At 33.5% G+C, this 23,392-nt stretch overlaps 1 protein-coding gene across 2 annotated transcripts in view; it reads left to right on the plus strand.

The window, feature by feature from the left end:
- The window catches only part of LOC107443472 (blocked early in transport 5), a 141,127-nt gene that overhangs the window by 84,361 nt on the left and 33,374 nt on the right, over positions 1 to 23,392 (plus strand). For both annotated transcript variants that reach the window (XM_071184825.1, XM_021145238.3), the window contains one exon: positions 17,343 to 17,389. In XM_071184825.1, the coding sequence (XP_071040926.1) occupies positions 17,343 to 17,389 (47 nt within the window). The remainder of the gene's footprint in view (positions 1 to 17,342; positions 17,390 to 23,392) is intronic.

Raw genomic sequence — 23,392 nt, forward strand, 5'->3', positions numbered from 1 at the left:
CGAACATCAATCAAATGCTCTGGGCTCGAGAAATTTTTTAAGAGAAAATTAAGAGAAAAATTTTGCCTTATATGGCAATTACTGTTGTTGTTTCTAATGTTACTTGCCACACGGGCAAGCCTGCTTGGTGAAACCGAGCAAATTTAAGGCAGAGTGTGCGTTTCTTGTTTTTCAGTGGCGCCATCCTCTGGCCAAGAATTCGTCTTCAGCCACACACACGTCACAGCCCGTTTTATAGGGCAGACCCATTCACACATCCATTTATTCATCCGCAGATCATAATTTTGATCTGAATCAGAGAACAATCGATCCAGTACCTCCAGAGGTTTTGATTTGTTATGGGAACATGGAGGACTTTGATACTCGACAGATTTAACGTGCATCAGTCACCATTTACTGCACGGGGAGTCTTCGGCCGGCGGGGTTCAAACCCACGAACTCTCGGACATGGGACCAGCGCCCTACCGACCAGGCTATCTCGGCTCAATTACTTCTGCGAAAAAAAGAGCGCTTGCGCGTCACTATATCCTTTTTAGCTGCGCAGTTTAAGTGACGTCAGTAGTATGTATGGTCTTATTAAATATATATCTAGTTAAGAATTCATGAAACTTCTCTTTATAAAACAAAACCATTTATTAATCAAACTTAACAAAATACACGACTAGAGTGTTTATTTAGCAACCGCTGTCGAACAACTGAAACAAGAAAAAAGAGATAAATGACGTCTTATATTTATACGAGAAAAGTCGGGACAACTTCAAGTGTTTGTCTTTCAATGAGGTGAACCGGGTTTGAATCTCAGCGATGGCTGGTCGGTACGAATCCGCATCCAGCTTGCACCGACCACAGTACTGACGTGAAATATCCTCAGTGGTAGACGGATAATGGGTTAGAGTCCCCTTGCCGCTAACAGTGGGAGATTCTCGTGGCCTTCCTCTCCATGTGACGCAAATGAGGGTTAGTTTCATCAAAAAGTCCTCCACGAAGGCAAATTTTTCACAATACTTGATCCAGGAGTTTCCCTGTCTTCTGGATTGGGTTCAAAATTACAAGGCTACGGCGTTGAACATTAGTAGTCGCAAACCTAAAAAATTGGGTCAACGAAGGTTATTAAATAAAATAAGAATATAAAGTGCAAAGGAAGTACAATATAGCAGCGCCGCCACATAATGCGTAACGGTGTGCAAGCCAAAGTGCGCAAGTGCGATAAGTGCGCAATTCGAAAAACTCAGCACTCCATGTAGAGACGAAATCAAGCTCTCAAGAGCGATAAACGATATTAGAAATAAGATAACGTGATGATAAGCGTCGGGATACGAAGTCGAGAGTTTATGCGAACCCAGCAGAAAACGTAACGGCACAATGCGCCGAGATAAAGCCTAAAAACAGTGTTCACGATGAGCGGAACCAGAAATACGATTAAGTGACGTCATCGGCGGGAAGTATGAAAATGCTGTCGATATGGGTTTATTTTCCGGGTAAAACTGACTTTTTTGTGGATCTTCCAAGTACACACGAATTTCGGGTTGCTATCAAATCGTTTACCAATTCTTTCGCAGAATTATCGCATTTGGCAAGATGGCGAATGCAATCGCGGGTCCTGCCATATATATGTAACATGAAAAGCTTCAACTAAACTTTTTATGTTATTTCTTTTTTGTAAATCTTTTTCTTATTTTATTATTCGAAACGAAACTCTCTTTCTCACGTTTTAGTATTCACATCCTGTTTTTTAATCTATTTTTGGTTCAAGTATGCATTTATTAACATTTTAGCGTTTATCCCTCTAACTAACTCGTGGGAAAAACTTTTTCCCTGAACCTATTTAACAGACTAATTACAATTACTAAGATTTCCCCGAAACGAAATATTTTACTGAATTACTTTGCAAGATTTTCCCTAACTTTTATTGAGGAGCACAACGATTTTGTGTCACTTGGATATTCATTCTCTCATTATGATGGGTAAATAAAATTAACTTGCTCATTTTAAAATTCTGCGCATGTTTGTCTTGCTCGCACGACTGTAACCATTAGATATATACAAACAGGGTATCCTAAAATTCATGGTACATATGGTAGGAAGTAATAGAACACAACTAGACGAGCACAAATCACCCTACAGTCCATGGTCCGATCGCAAATCGTAACGCGCAATGATCTCCATAAAGTGGCTCTTCAGCAGCTGTTTTTATTCGCTCTGTGGACTACTGATAAGACGGAGTGTACTCACATCAGGACGATGACAAGATGCATTTCACGTACGGAGCTGCAGAGGAAGCTCAATGATTGTACGGAGAGCGTTTTAGAACAAGGCGCGTCCCTAACGCGAGGATATTTCAACGACTGCACAAACAAGCCTGTGAAAGGGATTCCTTTTCAAGTTGCATGCATAATACTGGACGTGGTAGGAGTGTAAGAACGCCATCTGCAACAAACGACATTTTGCATCGTATCAGCGAGTCCTGTCCGAAGTCGTTCGCGTTTCGTGTACGAGGTGTGGCGAGTGCTGCGAGATGAAGGAATGCATCCCTACCATGCGCAAAGAGTTCAGGACCTGGAACCATCGGATTACCAGGCACGTGTCAATTTTACCTCGTGGTTTCTCTAACAGACGGCTATGTATCCGGATTTTTATGCGCATGTGTTTTTTACATGACGAATGCACATTCAGACGTAAGGATATTTCGAATATCGACAACTATCATGTGGGGCAACTAAACACTCGTACGCAATACGTCTCCACGTTCGTTCCAGCGACGTTTCGCTCTGGAATCGTGCACGATCATTGTATGATGCCATACCAACACGCTTGAATTTAGGTTCATATTTCTGTTTTTGCGCATTGCCAGAACCGTGAATTAAAACATGTTTCAGCAGAAATCATGCGACGTATGTGCTTTCAACACGACAAAGCCATCAGTCCATTACAGTGAGGCTGATCGTAACGCCTTAGATGCTATGTAATCGAGGCGGTCTAATCAACAGGCTGGCCCACTCATCTGATTTGTCAGATCAGTACTTTTTCTTCTTTGGTCATATGAAGAGCTTCGTCTACGACTATAGTCCCATAGATTCTGCTGAACCTTCTTGCCCGGATGTCCATTGTTGCTGAAACGATAAGGGAGATGCCTGGCATTTTTGCCAATGTACGATGGTCATTCATTCGACAGAGCGAAGACTGTAAAACCAGCGTAAATGTTGGCTACCGCAATTTTGAGCAGTTTCTGTAATGGGGGACTTAGTGTTGTTTAATTACATTTTCTTGAATAAAATGTTTTACTTAATTTTATCGCGGTTTTTTTTCTTCATTCCATCTCTGTCTGTTGTGACACAGTCAGTTTTGTGCTCTAGCGATTTACGACTTGCGTTCCGACCATGGATTTGTGCTTATCTAGTTATGTTCTATTACCCTATAATGTATGTGCCATGAATTTTAAGACACCCTGTTGTTGTAGGCCATTAAGGCAATGGATGCGATTGCTCTTGTTTTTTCTAGTGGCACGCACCATCTATGACCAAAAATTCGACTTCTACCACACCCATACGTCACACCCGTTTAGAAGGCGGACCCATTTATTCATCCATAGATCGTAATTTTGATCTGAACATGAGAACGATTGATCTCCAATTTAGTACCTCAGAGGTTTAATTTGTTATTGGAAAATGAAGGACCTTGTGAGTCAACAGATTTGGCGTGCACCAGTCACCATTTACTACGCTGGAAGTCTTCGATCGGCTGGGATTGAACTTCCCTTCTCACGAGTATGAGTCCAACGCCCTGCCAACCAGGCTATCCCGGTTAATTTGATTCCATTACCATAATTATTTGGTTTTTTATTTGAAATTGGGGAATCTGATATTATTTGTTAAATTTTTTCCTGCTTGTAAAATAATTTACCACAAATTCAATTTTTATAATACGACTACAATACTTACAAACTTTTTATGGGATATTATAATCCTCTGTTTGGCATCAGATTCGAAATTTTATTTTAAAATTTTAAAGTCAGAATATAAGTTTAAAACTTAATGTTTTTAACATTTTTGGAGCAAGGTTCTATTTTTAGATTTCAATTAATGTCTTGAGCCGTGTTTTTGCATTTCATTCAGTTGGCATTATGACACCTATTCCAGATTAATAATGATGTTAGTATGGGAAATAGCATAATACAAGAATACAGTGCGCAAAAAAAAACTTTATTACCCTGAATAACTTTTGATCTGATGATCAGATTTTCTCGTTCTAGGGCTTAATCTTAATGGTTTGAGGGGATGACCTCAAGTATGCTAATTAATTAGTGCAGATGATATTTTAGGTTACGAAATCAGACACAAAAACGTACTATCTCTGAATAACCATATCTTTTTTTCGACGGATTTGGATTTCTAACCCCAAAATATAGGGAGTAGCTGCACTCTTTGAAATATGGTTGCAATAGTTTAGTCAGAAAAACGGTCCTAAGTTCGGACCACTAAACGTTAATTTCATTTTTTGTATTAATTTTGCTTTTTGCATTAATTTTATTTTTTGCACATTTCGCCATTGACTCGATTGGAAAATTCGTTTATCGAAATTCCTTGCAAAAAATTTGAATTGTAAGGTATACAATTTCTTTACTTTATTTTAAAGAATGTTATTTTACACGGCGAAATTCAAAATTTGAGCGAAATCGGTCAAATAGTTCTGAGAAATTAAATTTTAAAGACCCGGTTTTTATTAAAATGCGATTTTTCAGGAAATATTCGACCAATTACGCACACATTTTGAATATTGCCGTGTAAAATTATATTCTTTAAGAGAATGTAGAAAAATGGCATACCTTTCAATTAAATTTTTTTTTTACTATTGTTAAATAAAATAATAAAAAATAATATTTACTAAAAGTTATTATTATAATTTTTTTTTTTTTTTTGCATGGAATTATCTTTGGATAAACGGATTTTTAAATGGAGTGCAAAAATGTTTCGATTCGCTTAAAAAGTTCTCGAGATTATGGTGTAATGTGCAAAAAATAATATTAAGGTTACGGGGTACGAATTTTGGACCGTTTTTCTGACCAAACGATTGGGACCATAATTCCCGGGCTGCAACTACCCCCTGTATTTTAAAGTTCAAAAATCTGGGGGAAAAAAGGGCATCTTTATTCAGAGAAAGCACGCACGTAAAGCATAGTTCTTAAAGCATAAAGCATAATAAGCTTTCATCATTTCTCCCCAAAAAGTGAGATCCCGCTAAATTTGCATCGGTAAAGCATAACTCTGATTGTTTCTATTATTTTGAAATAAATGTGTCATTAATTGTCCAGCGAAGTGACCCACAGACCCAGAGGAGGAGGAGATGACGAAGGGGGGGGGGGAGTTCCTTCCTGCGTCTGTTTACTCATCCCGAAAGAATCGTCCTTTGTCGGGGGGCGGAAATGGCCTTCCGGTGACGAAATTTCAGCCCCACCGGCCTGTGACGAAGAAACAACTTTCTCTCCTTTTTTTTCTATTTCAGATATTGTTCCCATCAATACCCGTGGATTCTCACTATTTCGTAGATTGCTATCTTCCAACGAATTTTTCTTTTTAACTTAATATTCCAATTTTCTATCTTCTTTCACGGGAACGACCAGAAATTATTCTTATCGTTTTCTCTTGTCTCCCCCCCCCCCCCCNCCCCCCCCCCTCCCTCCGAAGTCCCTAGTTGGTAGACATTTCATTGGTTTTCATTGAATATGTATCCAAACTCGATTTTGTGGGACAATTTCATAAATGTATCATATGCGCGTACGGATCATTTTTTAGACGAATTATTTTTATGCACTTAATCCCTCATAGGCGCACATTCCAGCTCAAAACCCCATTGACGTTTTAAAAAATGTATAATGAGGTCAATTTTTAAATATTCATTAACAGTCTCTAATTAATGACGATTCTAAAAATGCTGCAACTTGGTGCAAACTTAATAAAGAAATTAACTCTGTTCTGAATTCTGTGTTTTGTAAAATAGAATACAAATGCGGAGTATAGAGCGTTCGTCTTCCAATGAGGCGAACCGGGTTCGAACCCAGCGATGGCTGGTCGATACGAATTCCGCACCCAGCTCGCACCGACCACAGTGCTGACATTAAATATCCTCAGTGGCAGACGGATTATGGGTTCAAGTACCCTCGCCGTCAGATTAACCGCAGGTTTTCGTGGTTTTCCTCTCCATGGAACGCAAATGCCGTGTAAATCTATCAAAAAGTTCACCACGAAGCCGAATTTCTCCCAAAATTTGAGCCAGGAGTTCACTTGTCTTCTGGATTGGGATCAAAATATGGAGTTGAACATTGATAGTCGTAAACCTAAAAAATTAGACCCGCTGTTTAACGACGGTTATAAAATAAAATAAGTTAAAGAGAGCCGTGATTTCTCATGGGGTAGAGCGTTCACCTTCCAATGAGGTGAACCGGGTTCGAATCCCAGCGACGGCTGGACGATACGAGTTCCCCATCTGGCTTGCACTGACCACAGTGCTGAGGTTAAATATCCTCAATGGTAGAAGGGGTCATGGGTTAGAGTCCCTTGCCGTCAGGCTAACCGTGGGAGGTTTACGTTTTCCTCTCTTTGTAACGCAAGTGCGGATTAGTTCCATCAAAAAGTCCTCCACAAAGGCGAATTCCTCCCGAAACTTGATCCAGGAATTCCCTTGTCTTCTGGTTTGGGTTCAAAATTACAAGGTTACGGACTTGAACATCAGTAGTCGTAAATCCAAAAAATTTAGTCCACTGTTCAAAGACGGTTATGATGAGTAAAAGAAATATCTAGAAATTGCTAAAAATTTTAGAGAACCCTGGATCATCTATAGATATAAGTGTGATCTGGAAATCGTTGCGATAATTGAAAGGGAAATGTATATGTGATTACAACATTTTCGTTGCACTTAATGTGAATTCTATTTGTCTAAGAATTTCTTGATAAGCAGCGCCTCATCTTGCCTATTTCTGTCTTGTTGCGTAAATAAAAGAAAATTGTTCTAAATTATGTATGATTGGTTGCACAACAATCTGTCTTTTTTTCTTTCTGATTAATGTTTGCAGCAAATAGCAGATTTCATTCTAGACAACCAGATATCAATAGGACGAGAGAGTTTAGAACATAACTGTGAGCAGGTGAATGTTCTAAAGAATAGCTAATGTGCGTCGCAGGGTTAATCATTCCGTTGAAGAAGAAGAAAGCATCCATCTAATCTAAGACGGAAGAGAACAATTTGGGGGGCTGGACATTTGTAAAAGACGAATGAGAATTAATAGTGTGGGGCGATAATTGGATGTCGTCTCTTTTTCGGCTCTTTTGTGGCTTCTTTTCCGGCAATTGACTCTTTCCTTGGCATCACGCCCACCCCCACACAGGCCGCTCTTTGTCTGCAAATAGGCTTGTTTTTCAATAAAGACCAATAAAAAGCCTTCCAACTGACGATTAGTGTTGTGTGGGGAGGGGGGGGTAAATTGTTTGGATGAATACCAATAAAGAGACATCAGCCACATACAGTTTATGTATGTAGAACAAAATCAAGGACAATTCCATTGCAGTTTATCCCTCGAAAATGAGGAAACTGGACTTTTCTTCAAACTGCGACCACAGCTGACCACTTTTTGTTTTATGTAACCACCCTCGTTTTAAACATAATCCGATGAAGAAGAAAAAAATAGCACCGGGACACACGCTAAAGGAGCGAACGAGGAGCAAGAGTTATTCATGAGGCGAATTCGCATTCATCAGGATGTCATTTCAGTCATTTTCATCAGGATGCGCAGGAGTGATGTGCGCATGTTTTGAATGCAAATTCGCCTTTTGTATGCCTCTCGCTTCCCGTTCGCTCCCTCACTGAGTGGTCTCCGAAAATGAAGAGTTTTAAAAATTCAAATTTATTTACTTTTTTACTAGTCTCAATTTCCTAATTTTCGGGGGGTAACTTCGAACTTCACCAAAATAAATCATCGAACTTTTCTTTTCCTTTTTTTTTTCTTCAGAAATTTATTAAATATGGTCTTATAAAGGGGAAAGTTGATTTCTTTTTAATTAAGGAAAGTTTTATAACTTCCTAACTATCACACAAGTAAAAGTCCGTCTTTTCAGACTTAAGGATGCATTGCTGCTTAAAAAAAATTTAATTATCCTTTGAGTAGTTTTTCTTTTGCGAAAAAAACGCGGAAAAAATTGATTCAGATGTTTTTGAAATATCCCTATAACATAAATTGCGCTTAAACAACGACATTTTTTCTTAAATATAAAAATTAACAATATTTTTAATATATCCACAATGGCTTTGGGTATAGAGTTCTCCTCTCAATGTGGTGACCCAGGATCAAATCTTGTCGTCGGACTAATCATGAGAGGTTCCCGAAAATTTCGAGAGGTTGCCTCGTCATGTAACGAAAATGCTGTCTAGTTATATCAGAAAGCGCTCCACGAAGGCTAGTTTGTCACAATGCTTGATCCTGGAGTTCCCTTGTTTTCTGTGTTGAGTTCAAAATGACGAGGCCACGTGGTTGATAGTAGTAAACCCAAAAAAGGGTCAGCTGCTCAACGCCCCGTTATAAAATAAAGCCAAACATTTTACGCATAATTTTGTCAAAACAAAATTCCTGAGAAATCCTAGAATACCGTACGCTCAATTTCGTCCATCTATATGTGTCGACTACCTTGTATTTTATTTAGTAACCGTCGCTGAAAGGCCGACCCAATTTTTTTGGGTTTATGACTACCAATGCTCAACTCCATAGCCTTGTCATTTTGAATCCAATCCAGAAGACAAGGGAACTCCTGGATCAAATATGGGACAGGAAATTAAAAAAAACATCACAGAAAAGGGCCAACTTGAAAGGTATAACTTCTAGCCACCCCCGGGCAAACATCTACACATGTTTTAAAAAAAAAAAAAAAAAAAAAAAAAAAAAAAAAAAAAATTCAAGTTTAAAATCCATTTCGCATCTTGGCGATTGTAGTTGGCGCTACAGATCGCGATACGGAAATATCTCTTTTAATTTTGTAGTAACAATGGAAGACTAATAACTTTTAGCTCGTTATACAATTTTTATATCTTTAATTTTTTGACGGTGACGTGGAAGTTGATCGTTATAGCGAACTTTTCGTAATATGCCGAACTCGTTATATCACTTTTGCTGTAATTTCCGAACTCATTGCTGACTTTTGCTGTAATTTTCTTCCTCTTATTTTTATTTATTTATTTTATATTTATTTGAGTTTTGTAAATAAGTGCATAATGTTTCATTCAAAGAATTCGATTGTTTAACTGACATAAACAAAATCATACAGCCTTTATTTTGTCTAAGTTATTCATTTCTATTTTAGATATTGATCAAGCGATTCGGTCAATAAGATAGGACAAATTAAATCGAATCAGTAAAGTGCTGATAAAAATCAACTGATTCAAATCAATAAGTTATTGGAATTAACTGATTCGATACTGCAAGTGGTTAGAATCACCAGATTTGAACCTGTAAGTGATTGGAATCAACTGATTCGATACAGCAAGTTAAAATTGTTGATGGTTTCATCAAAAAAATTTGATGGTTTATGTTGGTTTCAGTGCCATTCATGATGGCCCAACATCATTTGATGATCACTATCATCCAACATTTTCCATTATGTGTTTATGGTTTTTGATATGCCAACAATCCATCCATCACTTCCATCATTCCATAAAGGAAAATGCTATTTTAATACTATGATGGTTAACCATCTAGAGAAGTTTGATTCTCGTGGACCAACAATCCATGATGGTTCTAACTATACATTTCTTAATCGGAATTCTTGTTTGTTCTCAGGAATTCGGACCATCATAAATCAGTAAAAAGTCCTACATTGCAATGATGGTTGTTCATGATCATTCCAATGGAAATTCGTGATGGTCCATAGTGGTACAACAATACAGTTCCATGATGGCTCAATAAAAATTCTTGTTGATTTAGCAGGAATGTGCTATCAGAACAATTTGGGTTTTTTTAATGTTGGACCATCATAAATCAGTCCGAATTCCTACATTGGAATGGTGGTTGTTCATGATCGTTCCAACATTTGATTTCTAAAATACTCAGGTGGAAATTTGTGATGATTAAACCTGAGCAAACCATCAAAACAAGTTGTAATTCATATGTTGGACCATCATAAATCAGTCCCAATTTCTACATTGAGGTGATGGATACTTATGTTGGTTACCATCAAGATTATGTTGGCCCATCAACGGAAAATCATCAAAAATTTTGACTTGGGTAGAATCATCAGATTCGAATCTGTGAGTGATTAGAATAAACTGATTCGAACCTGTATGTGATTAGAGTCAACTGATTCGAATAAATTAAAGATTTGAATCAACTGATTCGCATTAATAGGTTATTCGAATCAACAAATTTGAATCTGTGTCGTGATTTGATTGGTCCAACTCAAGAGGTGAATGTGAAAACAGAACTCAGAAACGTGTAAAAACTTCATTTAATTCCTTCTTAGTTACCTCACTTTTTTGAAAGATAATTTTGTAACCATTTTTTTAAAAAAAATTTTACTTTAAGAAAGTGCCAAAACAATGAAGAAGAAAAAAAAAACTTGAAAACACAAGTTGCAATAAATCGAGTATTTGAAACACTAAGGAGAAGTGTTAAAAAAAAAGCTGGAACTTAATTTCAGTGTCGTGCATTGCAAAGGTAAAGAAGGTGGAAGGGGAGGGCTATCTATAGAACACCTGCTAGACATTTCCCAGATTCCATTGTTCGAGTCACTAATTGATGGTAAAATGGATTGTTAGGAAGAAACAGGTGTTTCAGGTAGCAGCTATANAAATCTGTCGAGTCTCAAAGTCCTCCATGTTCCCATAACAAATCAATACCTCTGGGGGTAACGATCCAGGAGTTTCCTTGCCTTCTGGATTGGTTCAAAATTACAAGGCTACGGCGTTGAACATTAGTAGTCGTAAACGCAAAAATTGGGTCGACTGTTCAACGGCGGTCATAAAATAAAATAAAATATATCTTTAATATTTTGACGGTGACTTGGAAGTTGATCATAATAGCAAACTTTTTGTAATATGCCGAATTCGTTATATCAGGCTTCTACTGTAATTTTCCCCCTCTGATTTTTATTTATTTATTTTATATTTATTTGAGTTTTGTAAATGAATCTTTCCATCCATCAAAGATGATCCATTCAAAGAATTCGATTGTTTAACTGAGATAAACAAAATCATACAGCCTTTATTTTGTCTAAGTTATTTATTTCTATTTTAGATATTGATCTAGTGATTCGATCAATAAGATAGGACAAATTAAATCGAATCAGTAAAGTGCTGATAAAAACCAACTGATTCAAATCAATAAGTTATTGGAATCAACTGATTCGATACTGCGAGTGGTTAGAATCACCAGATTTGAACCTGTAAGTGATTGGAATCAACTGACTCGATACAGCAAGTTAAAATTCTTGATGGTTCCATCAAAAAAATTTGATGGTTTATGTTGGTTTCAGTGCCATTCATGATGGTCCAACATCATTTGATGATCACGATCATCCAACATTTTCCATTATGTGTTTATGGTTTTTGATATGCCAACAATCAATCCATCACTTCCATCATTCCATAAAGGAAAATGCTATTTTAATGCTATGATGGTTAACCATCTAGAGAAGTTTGATTCTCATGGACCAACAATTCATGATAATCCGTGCTGGTCCATGATGATTCCAACTATACATTTCCCTGATGGTTTAATGGGAATTCTTGTTGGTTCTCAGGAATTCGGACCATCATAAATCAGTAAAAAGTCCTACATTGCAATGATGGTTGTTCATGATCATTCCAATGGAAATTCGTGATGGTCCATAGTGGTACAACAATACAGTTCCATGATGGCTTAATAGAAATTCTTGTTGATTTAGCAGGAATGTGCTGTCAGAACAATTTGGGTTTTTTTAATGTTGGACCATCATGAATCAGTCCGAATTCCTACATTGCAATGATGGTTGTTCATGATCATTCCAATGGAAATTCGTGATAGTCCATAGTGGTACAACAATACAGTTCCATGATGGCTTAATAGAAATTCATGTTGATTTAGCAGGAATATACTATCAGAACAATTTGCTTTTTTTTTTAATGTTGGACCATCATAAATTAGTCCGAATTCCTACATTGCAATGGTGGTTGTTCATGATAGTTCCTACATTTGATTTCTAAAATACTATGTTGGAAATTCGCAATGATCAAACATGAGCAAACCATCAAAAAAAGTTGAAATTCATATGTTGGACCATCATAAATCAGTCCGAATACCTACATTGAGGTGATGGTTACTTATGTTGGTTACCATTAAAAAATATAATGGTTCATGATGGAATTATTGATGGTAAACATCAGGATTATGTTAGCTCATCAACGGGAAACCACCAAAAATTTTGACTTGGGCAGTAGAATCACCGGATTCGAATCTGTGAGTGATTAGAATAAACTGATTCGAACCTGTATATGATTAGAGTCAACTGATTCGAATCAGTAAAAGATTAGAATCAACGGATTCGTATTAATAGGTTATTCGAATCAATAGATTCGAATCTGTGTCGTGATTTGATTTGCCCAACTCAGGAGGTGAATGTAAAAACAGAACTCAGAAAAGTGTAAAAACTTCGTTTAATTCCTTCTTAGTTACCTCACTTTTTTGAAAGATTATTTTGTAACAATTTTTTTTTTAAATTTTACTTTAAGAAAGTACCAAAACAATGAAGAAGAAAAAAAAACTTGAAAACACAAGTTGCAATAAATGGAGTATTTGAAACACTAACTTTTGAACACTAAGGAGAAGTGTTAAAAAAAAGCTGGAACTTAATTTCAGTGTCGTGCTTCGCAAAGGTAAAGAAGGTGGAAGGGGAGGGGAGGGCTATCTATAGAACACCTGCTAGACATTTCCCAGATTCCATTGTTCGAATCACTAATTGATGGTAAAATGGATTGTTAGGGAGAAACAGGTGTTTCAGGTAGCAGCTATAAAAATACAATCGATAATATTCTTGATTTTTTTTTTACCTCGATATTCTTATTATATGGTAAAAAAAAAGGTTTGTATCTACTGCTATCCATATAAATTTCTTGAAATCCTTGTGAAAATTTTCAATATTCAGTGGTCCTAAATGATTATTTGACAAAAGCATTGTGAGTAGGGGTGTTACTAACACTATGATAGTGAAATTTAAAATAACCAAAAGCTCACTTCACGTGATGTCAACGGTCACGTGATATTACAATCAGACGGTAGTTGTGTAGCATTATTTAGCAGAATTTATATTCACATTTCGATCTTAGTTTTTAATACTATTTTTATGTTTAGGAGGTGAATTAGCGTGTCGATCTATCAGTGATTATTACAATATAAGAGAAGCGAGATTAACAAGATAAATAAAGTTTTTTGATAATTGCTTTTGCTGAAGTTTGTTATGAAATGTAAAATGTAATTAGAAGTTGAAAATTTTTTTTAAATAATATTTCAATTTCACTCATTTCCGAATCAAAATTGATAACTAAATTTGCGATTAAAACACCCAAGTTTTACATTGCGCTATGCACCAAAGATCAGAGCAAATCTGAGAGAAGCTATGTGTTCTACTAACATATTTCAATTAGAAATATTAACAACTGTTACTGTGAATGTTGACTTCCACTGGTAAATGTCAACAATCTCATAGTCACTTTGTTAAATGTCCGAAATATACACTAAGTGCCGATGCCCAGTATACATTTGCCCGATATGCCCTACTTCAATGTTTTTTTTAAGGTCAAGTGCCACTGCCCACTATGTATTTAACCGGTACTCCGAACACTGATGTTTCTTCTCCTAATCTATCCTCAGCAGATATTAAAATATCGAATAAATATAATCAACGAATAAATTAATATCAAATCGGATTTAACAAATATTTCGGACATTCACCAAAGCGAATATGTGATTACTGACATTCATTGGTGAATGTCGACATTCTCTTGAGTTCGGTCATTCACGGTAGCATAATTGCATAGTTTCAGATTTGCGTGTAAATTAATTGATACAGACTATTGTATATATTTAAAGATATTTGAAATAAAAGTTATAATTAAGACAGATTTATTTCTGATTAATTTAAAATGCACTGTTAATATAGTATATATTTTTAAATTTCATATCATTATTACTAATATTTCTTTTGTATCGATATGAAAATTTTCATATATCATTCTTCCCCTTCATATTTAACTCTAGAAAGACTGAAACTTAGTATATATACCTATATTACCCAAAAGCAGTCAAAATGACTGCATTGTAAAAGAATAAATAATGTGTAAAGAAATTTCTTTAAAATTAATCTTTAATATTTTTTGTATTATTTATAGTTTTATAACAAGTTATTAGTAAATATTAACAATAAAAAATACTTCGCTTGGAAAAAAAATTATACATTATTGTTTGTAAATTTTTTGCAATTGAAAAAGCAGTTAAAAACAGTCAAAATGACTTCCTTGGGCAATCTAGTGTTAAGTATTGCACTTTATTTTGTCCGTTCATCAGCGTAAACTATTTTATTATTTATTGAAAACGATATAACAAAGAACTTTCCACTCTTATAAATGTATAAAATACGTTTAATAAATTACATTCTTTATTTTTAACTAACCTAAAGTATTAATTGCTTTTCGGTTCTCATTTAAAAAAAATAAAAAAATAAAAAACAGTCAGTTAAATTATTCATACTCTTAACTTTCAAAATTACAATTAGGTGATTTGACTTAGAAACCTTTCCTGATGTGCGACAACGCTTTTTGTTATTCATGATTATTTTTTTCCCTGAGGGAAAGACTTATGTAAGCGCATCAACTGCTAATAATGATTTAGGAGATATTAAAAAAAATACTAATTCATAAAAAAAAAAATCGCTTTTTGGTTTTATCAAAAAGCCTTTATTTGAGACAAATTAATAAGTCGTATAGTATATAGTTCGAAACAGAGATGTTTGTGTGGTTATCACGTGATACGTCGTGATGTACACACCTGATTAGTTATAGTTTGTCTATGAAAAGAACTCCCTTCTCCACAAATCCGTCAGCTGCAATGGAAACGAAAAGCTCATTCAAAAAGATTCTTTTTTTCTCACCGATCCAAGTCAACTTCTGTTTTAAATATTGACACAACAATCCTACTTGAAATATAGTTTGTCTATGTATAGAAATCCTCTAGCCATTCGTCTGAAATGAGGGCTGTGACTATAATTACGAGATTTAACTATTTCAAGTAGGGGCGTTAGGACAGATTATGGATCTGTTCCTTGAGAGAAAAGAAATCAGGGGAGAAAGAAGCTCCCCTCCTTGAAATTCTTTCTTTAGACAAACTATAGTTAAACCTCGTAACCATGGTCCCCGCCACTGCTTCAGATGAATGGCGAGGGGAGTTCTTTCTATAGACAAACTATATAACTTGAGTCGTATGTTATTTATGGTGAGTCTTATGTCATTTATACTTATTTATGTTGTTTACTGTATACATAGTAAAGGGGTACTTGTCTTTTAAAGGGACCATGTGTTAGCTATTGTTTCTCAGCGTTGTCGCCCTATAGGTCCCTATAACTGATTAGGGTTGCATTCAAAAATATCGAAATTATACATTTATGATATTTTTTCAATTCAAATTACATTTAAAATTTTTTTTCAATATTTTCGTTACCCAAATGAAATTTTTCAACACAATGATGTTGTGTTAAATTATTATTGTTATATATAATAATTGCGATATTGCTTTTTCACATATGTCATCGTTATTGATCGCTATATTATCGTATTTGATAATTACAATTATCGACCGGTGACCTGTGTTAACCAGAATCTGGCTCTGTTCCTGTCGGCGAACTTAACTTTATGGTTCTTTTAAGAACCAGAAAACGATACTTTTTACAAAAATATTTTTTGTGTTGCCACATTTTATGTATTCCTGGTCCTATTTCGGAATATTTTAGTCACGCAATTACCCTAGCAGCAAAATAACTTGGGCTCTCATCGGGCCAATATTCATAAATCTTGGTTCAGGAAAGGTTCAAAGGGACTTTATTTTTCCGATATTGGCCCTATATGGAATCTTTCGTTACACCTGATATTTTACAGCCACTTTACTACCAATATCGGTCCTAAGTAGAAACCTCAGATTTACCCGATATTTTATATCCAATATTTAGCCAGTGTAGGTTCTACATTGACCAAAGTACGCCACTCTAGGACCTACTTTTTATTTTTATTTTAACACCGTCGTTGAACAGCCGATCCAGTTTTTGGGTTTACGACTACTAATGTTGAACTCCGTAACCTTGTAATTTTGAACCCAATTCAGAAGACAGAGGAACTCCTGGATCGGGAGAAATTTTGCCTTCGTGGGGGACTTTTTGATGGAACTAACCCGCATTTGCGTAACATGAAGAGAAATCTACGAGAATCTCCACAGTTAGCCTGACGGCAACGGGACTCTAACCCATGATCCGTCTACCACTGAGGATATTTCACATCAGCACTGAGGTCGATGCAAGCCGGGCGCAGAAATCGTATCACTCAGCTATTGCCCGGTTCACCTCTTTGGAAGGCGAACCCTCTATCCCCTGAGCCATCGCGGCTCAGGTGATTACATAGGTGATACAATGCTCACCTTGCAATAAAGTGGCCCTGGTTCTAATCCTAACGATAGTTGATAAATACGTGAACTCTCCCCCTCCTATCCCTAACCGTAGTAGATGCTTACGGTTTTCATCGCCGCGAAACGCAGACACCGGTTAATTAGCTCAAAAAGTCTTCCACAAAAGCAAACGATTCTTTCATTACAACTTTAAAAAGTAAAGTCCTTCATTACAATTTAAAAAAATTAATTATTTTACAGCAGTATTAAAAGTTTATTTCTTCTTTACAGTTTAAAAAACTTTTTTTTTTTACTTCTTTTTTAAAGAGTTAATTTCTTTATAACAATTTTAAAATTTTTATTTTTTTACAAAAAAGTTAATTTTTTCTTTAAAATATTAAGTTTCTTTTTGCATTATGTTTTAAAAAAATTTTTTCTCCAGTATTTAAAAAATATTTTTAATTTTTTTTACAATTTAATTTTTATATTGCAGTTACATTAAAAAAAAGTTTTTTTCTTTTTTTTTTAAAATGTTGATTTTTTTCCAGCAATATTAAAAAGTTTATTTCTTAATTCTTACTATAAAAAAGTAAATATCTTAATTGCCTTATGTATGTACTCTCTAAAGTTTCAACTATGAGTTAAATAAGGTGAATTGTTTTTGACTTTTTGTTCTTTTTTTCAACAGGCAGTGTCATTTTCTTCTGACATTACGGACGTCGATGGATCATTCGAGTGAGTTTAATTATTTTCAGTTCGTTATGCGTTTCAGTGTGAATTCGAAACAAATAAATACATAAATCTATTCAACTTCTTTCTCGAGTTTTATTCTGTATTTTCTTAATTTTTTATTTTCTATTTTTTACTTAATTTTTTTTTAAATTTTTGTTTTATTTTGCATTTTTACTTAATAACTTCTATTTTCGTTAAAAAAATTTTTTTAGTGCTTCTCTCACTATTATATTGATACATTTTGCTTTGATTATATAAATACAATATTAGAAAGCACTATATTTCTCGGATATAATCATGTGAGCTGATCACGAGATTATATCTTTTCCTTAATTTATTTTCCAATTTTTTTAAAAAAAATTTTAAACATTTTTTGAAATTTTAAATTTTTTTATATGTCTAAAAAAAATTTTTAATAATCATTTCCTTTCTCTTTAAAAACTCTTTTTATCTTTTTCCATGTGTTCTCTATATTTTTATCTTATTTTATGAGTTTTATGCTCTTGCAGCTTATGCTTAGTAAATAAAGCTTATTATTATTTTTGAATTTTTCTTAACTTTTTTCGCTAATCTTTCTTTTCTTTTATATCCTTTTTTGTCTTTATTGAGTTAGATATCCGTTTATTAAATATTTATATAAACATATATTATTATTAAATTGTTTTTTTCATAGATGGCAGCTTTAAAGTGTAATTTGCCTCATATATTTTTCACCAATTATTTTTTACAGTAAAGCTAAAAGCTCATTTATTATATTTTTTGGTCTTATTTTTGTTAAACATGTTTGTTTTATTTCACTTCATATCGGTAAGTTTGTTTTCTGCTTTTCATCTTTCATCTTGATATCAATTAAAATTACATTTTAAAAAGAAAATTTTTTTTTTCGAGGCATAGAACCATTATAAAAAGTGATTTTTATCTTAGGATAATTATTCTTTATTTTAAAATGTCTCTTTTGCTGTCATAAAGAAATGCGCCCTGATGAGAATCTTCACGTTTTTCCATAAATTTTTTTTCTATATATCGAGCATATTTGTGTAGAACATATTTATGTTCTAAAACTATGTATATATGGCTCCAAAACTTAGTGCATATGGTTTCGACATTATGTATAGTTCGTTCACCAAGAGTTGGCACTTGGCTCCACCTCCTCGAGTGCAGAGTTCATTTCAGCTCGGGAGTAAGAAGAGAAACATCTCCGCGCTTGAAATCAAAATAACCCTTAATGCGCGTCAAAACTTCGCTCACTTACTTCGCTTTATCATCTGCTATTATACCTTTCGTTTCTCTAGTCAATTAAATATACATAATTTAAATTTAAAAACTGCTATTTTCCCAGCAAAATGTTTCAAGAAGGACAAACTATTCAGTTAAAAGAGAGAAATATCATAAATGACGCGAAATATCATCAAATTTATGATATATTTAATGTTAAAAAAATGCAGATGAAGTTTGCAAAATAAATATTTTTGCCATACAAATAGAAACCTTGTTCAAGATTGCTCACGACATTCACCAAAAAATAGCGAAATAGTATCGTCGGATACCACGTGATGAAGGCGGAGCCAAGTGCCAACTTCTGAAGAACGAGCTATATATGGGTCATTCTCACGAAAACTGTCATTTTTCAGTTCATAAAATCCCCAAAAAGTAAAGTGAATAAAAAGCTCTGAAACTTTCTATATTAATAGAAATATGTAATGGCATTATAAAGAAAGTATATATCCTATAAATTATACTTAATATTTAAATTAATTAATTTTTTAAATAATTAATTTATAATTATTAATTTATAATAATTAATAATTAATTAATTAATTTAATAAATAAATTAATTAGTTTAATAAATCAATTTATTAATTTATTTTTCAAATTAATTAATAAGTAAATTAATTATTTTCACTATTTAAAAAGTGAGGGACTGACACTAATAGTGAGGGAATGATATTTTATTTTAATACATGTTTTTATCTAAGTTACATCTACCTAAAGTTTGAAAATGATAACATACTAAGTATATCTAATATTTATTATAATTTAGTCTTATATATTTAATAGTTTTTACAGGTTTGGGAAATAAAATTGGCTGGCACGATTGAACAAAAAAAAATTTAATAATATACTCATCTTGAATCATTCCCTCACTTCAGCGTCATTCCCTCACTTTATACACTAGTGAGGGAATGACGAATTCAATAAAATTTAAAAATAACAGTTAGGCCTAATTAATTTCTGAAGTCAATCACATACAATTATATTCATACAAGAAAGCAACATATAATTATCCACTTTCTCGATGAAGTTGTATTTTATTTTACTCTAAAAAATGACATGAGGGAATGACAAATGTAAAAAATTTTACCTGGTTTGATTCATTCAAATTTATTCCACAGCAAAGCTTCTTTAAGTTGAAGATGGAAACATACTGCAATTTTGTTCTATGATGCCAGTTGTTAACTTCTGAAGTTTTTATTAAAATATTTTTATTCTAAGAAGATTGCAGGTGATAAGAACATTGTTGTGAGGGAATGACGCGAAACACTGGGGACAAAGTTTAAAATAGTGCTGTGTTAATATTTTTATCAGAAATTAAATTTAAAATTGATTTTCTGAATTCTATATTTCAGTATTCTGAAATAAAAAACACGAATTTGTAAAAAAAAAAATTTTATTTCAGAAACAATTTTTTTCTTTTTTTAAATCAGCAGTGGGGACAAGTGAGGGAATGACATATTGGTATATTTTTATTACCTAAAATTAATAAAAAATAAAAATTGATAATTTTATTTTTATTCTTTTGTTAGCTTGCATTCTGAAGGACACTTTCCCTGAAAAATTTTTTTTCGTAAGTTGTAAAACAAACATAAAATATACTGGGGACATGAAAATGACTGTTTTTGTGAGAATGACCCATATATATATATGGTTCTAAAACTATGTGCATGTGGTTACAAAACTATGCATATATGGCTCCAAAACTACGTGCATCTGGATTCAAAACTTTGTATATATGGCTCCAAAACTATTTGCACATTGTTTCAAAACTATGTATATATGGCTTAAAAACTATGTGCATATGGTTTCAAAACTATGCATATAAGGTTCTAAAACTATATTGAGTATGGAGTGTTGAAGAAGAAGAAGAAGAGAGGAAGCGAGATGCAGGCAAGTGTGTATAATCGGTGATAGGAAGGGTGCATTTCCGATGTTCCGCTCTCATCTTCCTAAAATCATCTCCGCCACTGAAGCATCTCCCCTCCTTCCGCCGACAACGACCCTTCCCAAGGACTGACACCACACAACACTCGTTTTGGGTGAAAAAGAACGAAAAGTGGAAAAAAAAATTAAAAAAAAGAAAAAGAGAATAAATTCTGGACATGCCTGGTTTTAAGATTTGATGAGAGCAGAGCAAGTTAACCGAGAAACCCCTTCTCGACTCGTTTATTTCTTAGGTGTGGAAGAGGGGGTGACAAAACGTTCCACTGACGTCCCACAGGAAACGATTTTCGAAAGCATTATTTCAAATTTTTCCTAAAAACCAAATTATCGTTTGCTTCTTTTTTTTTTCTTATCGTCTGATTTTTATGGGCTTTATCGAAGATGGAGTGTTGATAATGCTCGATTTTGAACCTTAGAAGGGAAACGCAAAAGTGCATGACTCCAATCTTTTATTTTATCTCTCTGTCTTTCCTTTCTCTTTTTCTCAATTTTTTCTTTTGCTGTAATTTTATTCTACTTTTAACTTAAAAAATTTTGAAGCATCTTAGAAATTACGTATCGACAAAATAAAATTACGTATCGAAAATTACCGGTCGCTACAAAAAGGCAAATGGAGTGTTAGAAATCGTCTGCCAGTCGCCACCCGAAAGTCACTTTTTATGTAGAAAATGCACCCCCTACAATTTTTTTAAAATAAATGAATCATTATGAAAATTTCATAATATTCTGAAATTTTTTTTTTTTTATTTAAGAATTTTCTTCAATTTAGAAATGAAGTGTTTAATTTTGACCATATTATGAGAAAAGCTTCGAAGGAAATGCCTTACATTATTAATATGATCAGTTTTTAAATCGTTTAATATGTTTAATTTTTGATAAAAAGGGCCACATGTTCCAAATAGTGGCTATTGTTAAAAAGTACTACTGGCTATTGGCCAGACCCAAAATTTACTGATTTTGATCTATATTTATTTGTTTATATACTTTAAAAAAAAAGAAGATCAAATTTTTATTGTTTGCAAAACATTAAACGTGTCGGTGCGGCACATTTAAAACTAAAAATATAATTTACTGATTAAATTTATTATTTGTGTTTTTTTTGTTGTTTTTTTCCTTACGAGGTGCTCGGAACTTTAACACCTCTCATATAATTTATCGAGATCGAATCGAATGATGATCGATGATAATATCGAGATCGAATAATGACTAAATTGTTAGTGATTGGAATTTTATGCACTATAATGTAATCTTACAACTTAAATACACTAATTAATTAGTGCAGATGATATTTTTTGAGTTACAAAATCAAACAAAAACATGTTTTCGTTGAATAAACTCTTTTTCTTTTTGTTTGAAAGATTCGGATTTTCCACCTTTAAAATATATGTTAGGGAAGCCGCCATCTGGAAAGTAGGGTTCTAATAGTTAAGTTAGGAGGTCGGTCGAAAGTTAGAATCTATTTTGTTCTATTTTTCTTTCTGTTCTATTTTTGTCTAATTCTTGAACTCTTTAATTAAATTTCAGAACTAGTTTATCCTATTCATGCAAAAAAAAAATTATTTTTTACTTTTTAATTTCACTATGATATAAAATATTTTTAATTACAAATACGTTTCATATGTTAAGTTTTCGACTATTCTAAGCTATGTAATTTTAAATGACGAAATCCAAAATGTTAGCGGAATGTATCAAATAGTTCTTAAGAAATAAAAATTAAAACATATAGTTTTTTTTTAATTGTTAATTCTTATTCTATTTTAAATCTATAATAAACGTGCAAGAGTTTCACTGTTTTCTGAATTTTGTGTTTGAGCAGTGTTTTGAGAGTAATTTATAATTTATTTAAATTTTGATGCATTTTGATGCATACAAAAACTCCAGAAGTTAAAAATAGCTCTAAAATTCTACACTACTTTTAACTTGTTGCAGTTGCCTCCACCTTCTTCTCCAAAAACGTGTTTTACATCCTTCAATGACAATTGATGTCTTCAAAGAAAATTAGCAAACGATTATGAAAATCGTTTGCTTAAACAGTTAGCTCATATTTTGTAATAAATGACTTATATATACACTTTTAACGCAAGTTTTATTATCATTATTTATAAATATAAATTTTATTTAAGCAAGTATTTATTAAGGCAAAAATTATTTAAGGCAAAATTATTATTATTTTTTTATATGTATAAATTTTTCCTTTTCTATAAGATTAGATGGCAGCTCTAATTTACATTGGAATTTAAAATGGCGACTTTAATTTTCGTTTCAAACGATGTTTTGAAATACATTTGATGAAGAGAGCAACATTTTGTGTTTCTATTTAAGGATTGATATTAAGTTACTTTAACTTAGTCGCCTCGTTTAATTGAATGAATACAAAGACTTGTAAATGAAATTCTCTGTTTCGATTTTTAATGGCTTCTTCTATGTTATTGATGAGAAATGTCCGAGCTATTCCATTATTTTATAAATGGGTTGTCCTTCACTTTTGGCTGAAATCGGATGAAAAAGCGGTGTGGGTGGGTGGAAGAGAGCATCCGGTGGGAATCTTTGGAGTGGATCGAAGCGCAAGAAGTCCTTCGTCAACCGACCACAACTCCTTCTTTTCCATCTTCTTCTTTTCTTTGCCATCCTCCCCCGCTATAACTCAAATTAAATAAATATGTCAATAAGCTCACCTTTACACGATCTCTTCATTGATTATAAATTTGTTGATCTAATCAATTATTTTCATGTACACATTTTCTATTTTTGATACTTTCTTCAAATCGATTTTAGATTATTTATATA

The sequence above is a fragment of the Parasteatoda tepidariorum genome, chromosome 9 (genome assembly GCF_043381705.1).
Source record: "Parasteatoda tepidariorum isolate YZ-2023 chromosome 9, CAS_Ptep_4.0, whole genome shotgun sequence".
NCBI classification, from domain to species: Eukaryota; Metazoa; Arthropoda; class Arachnida; order Araneae; family Theridiidae; genus Parasteatoda; species Parasteatoda tepidariorum.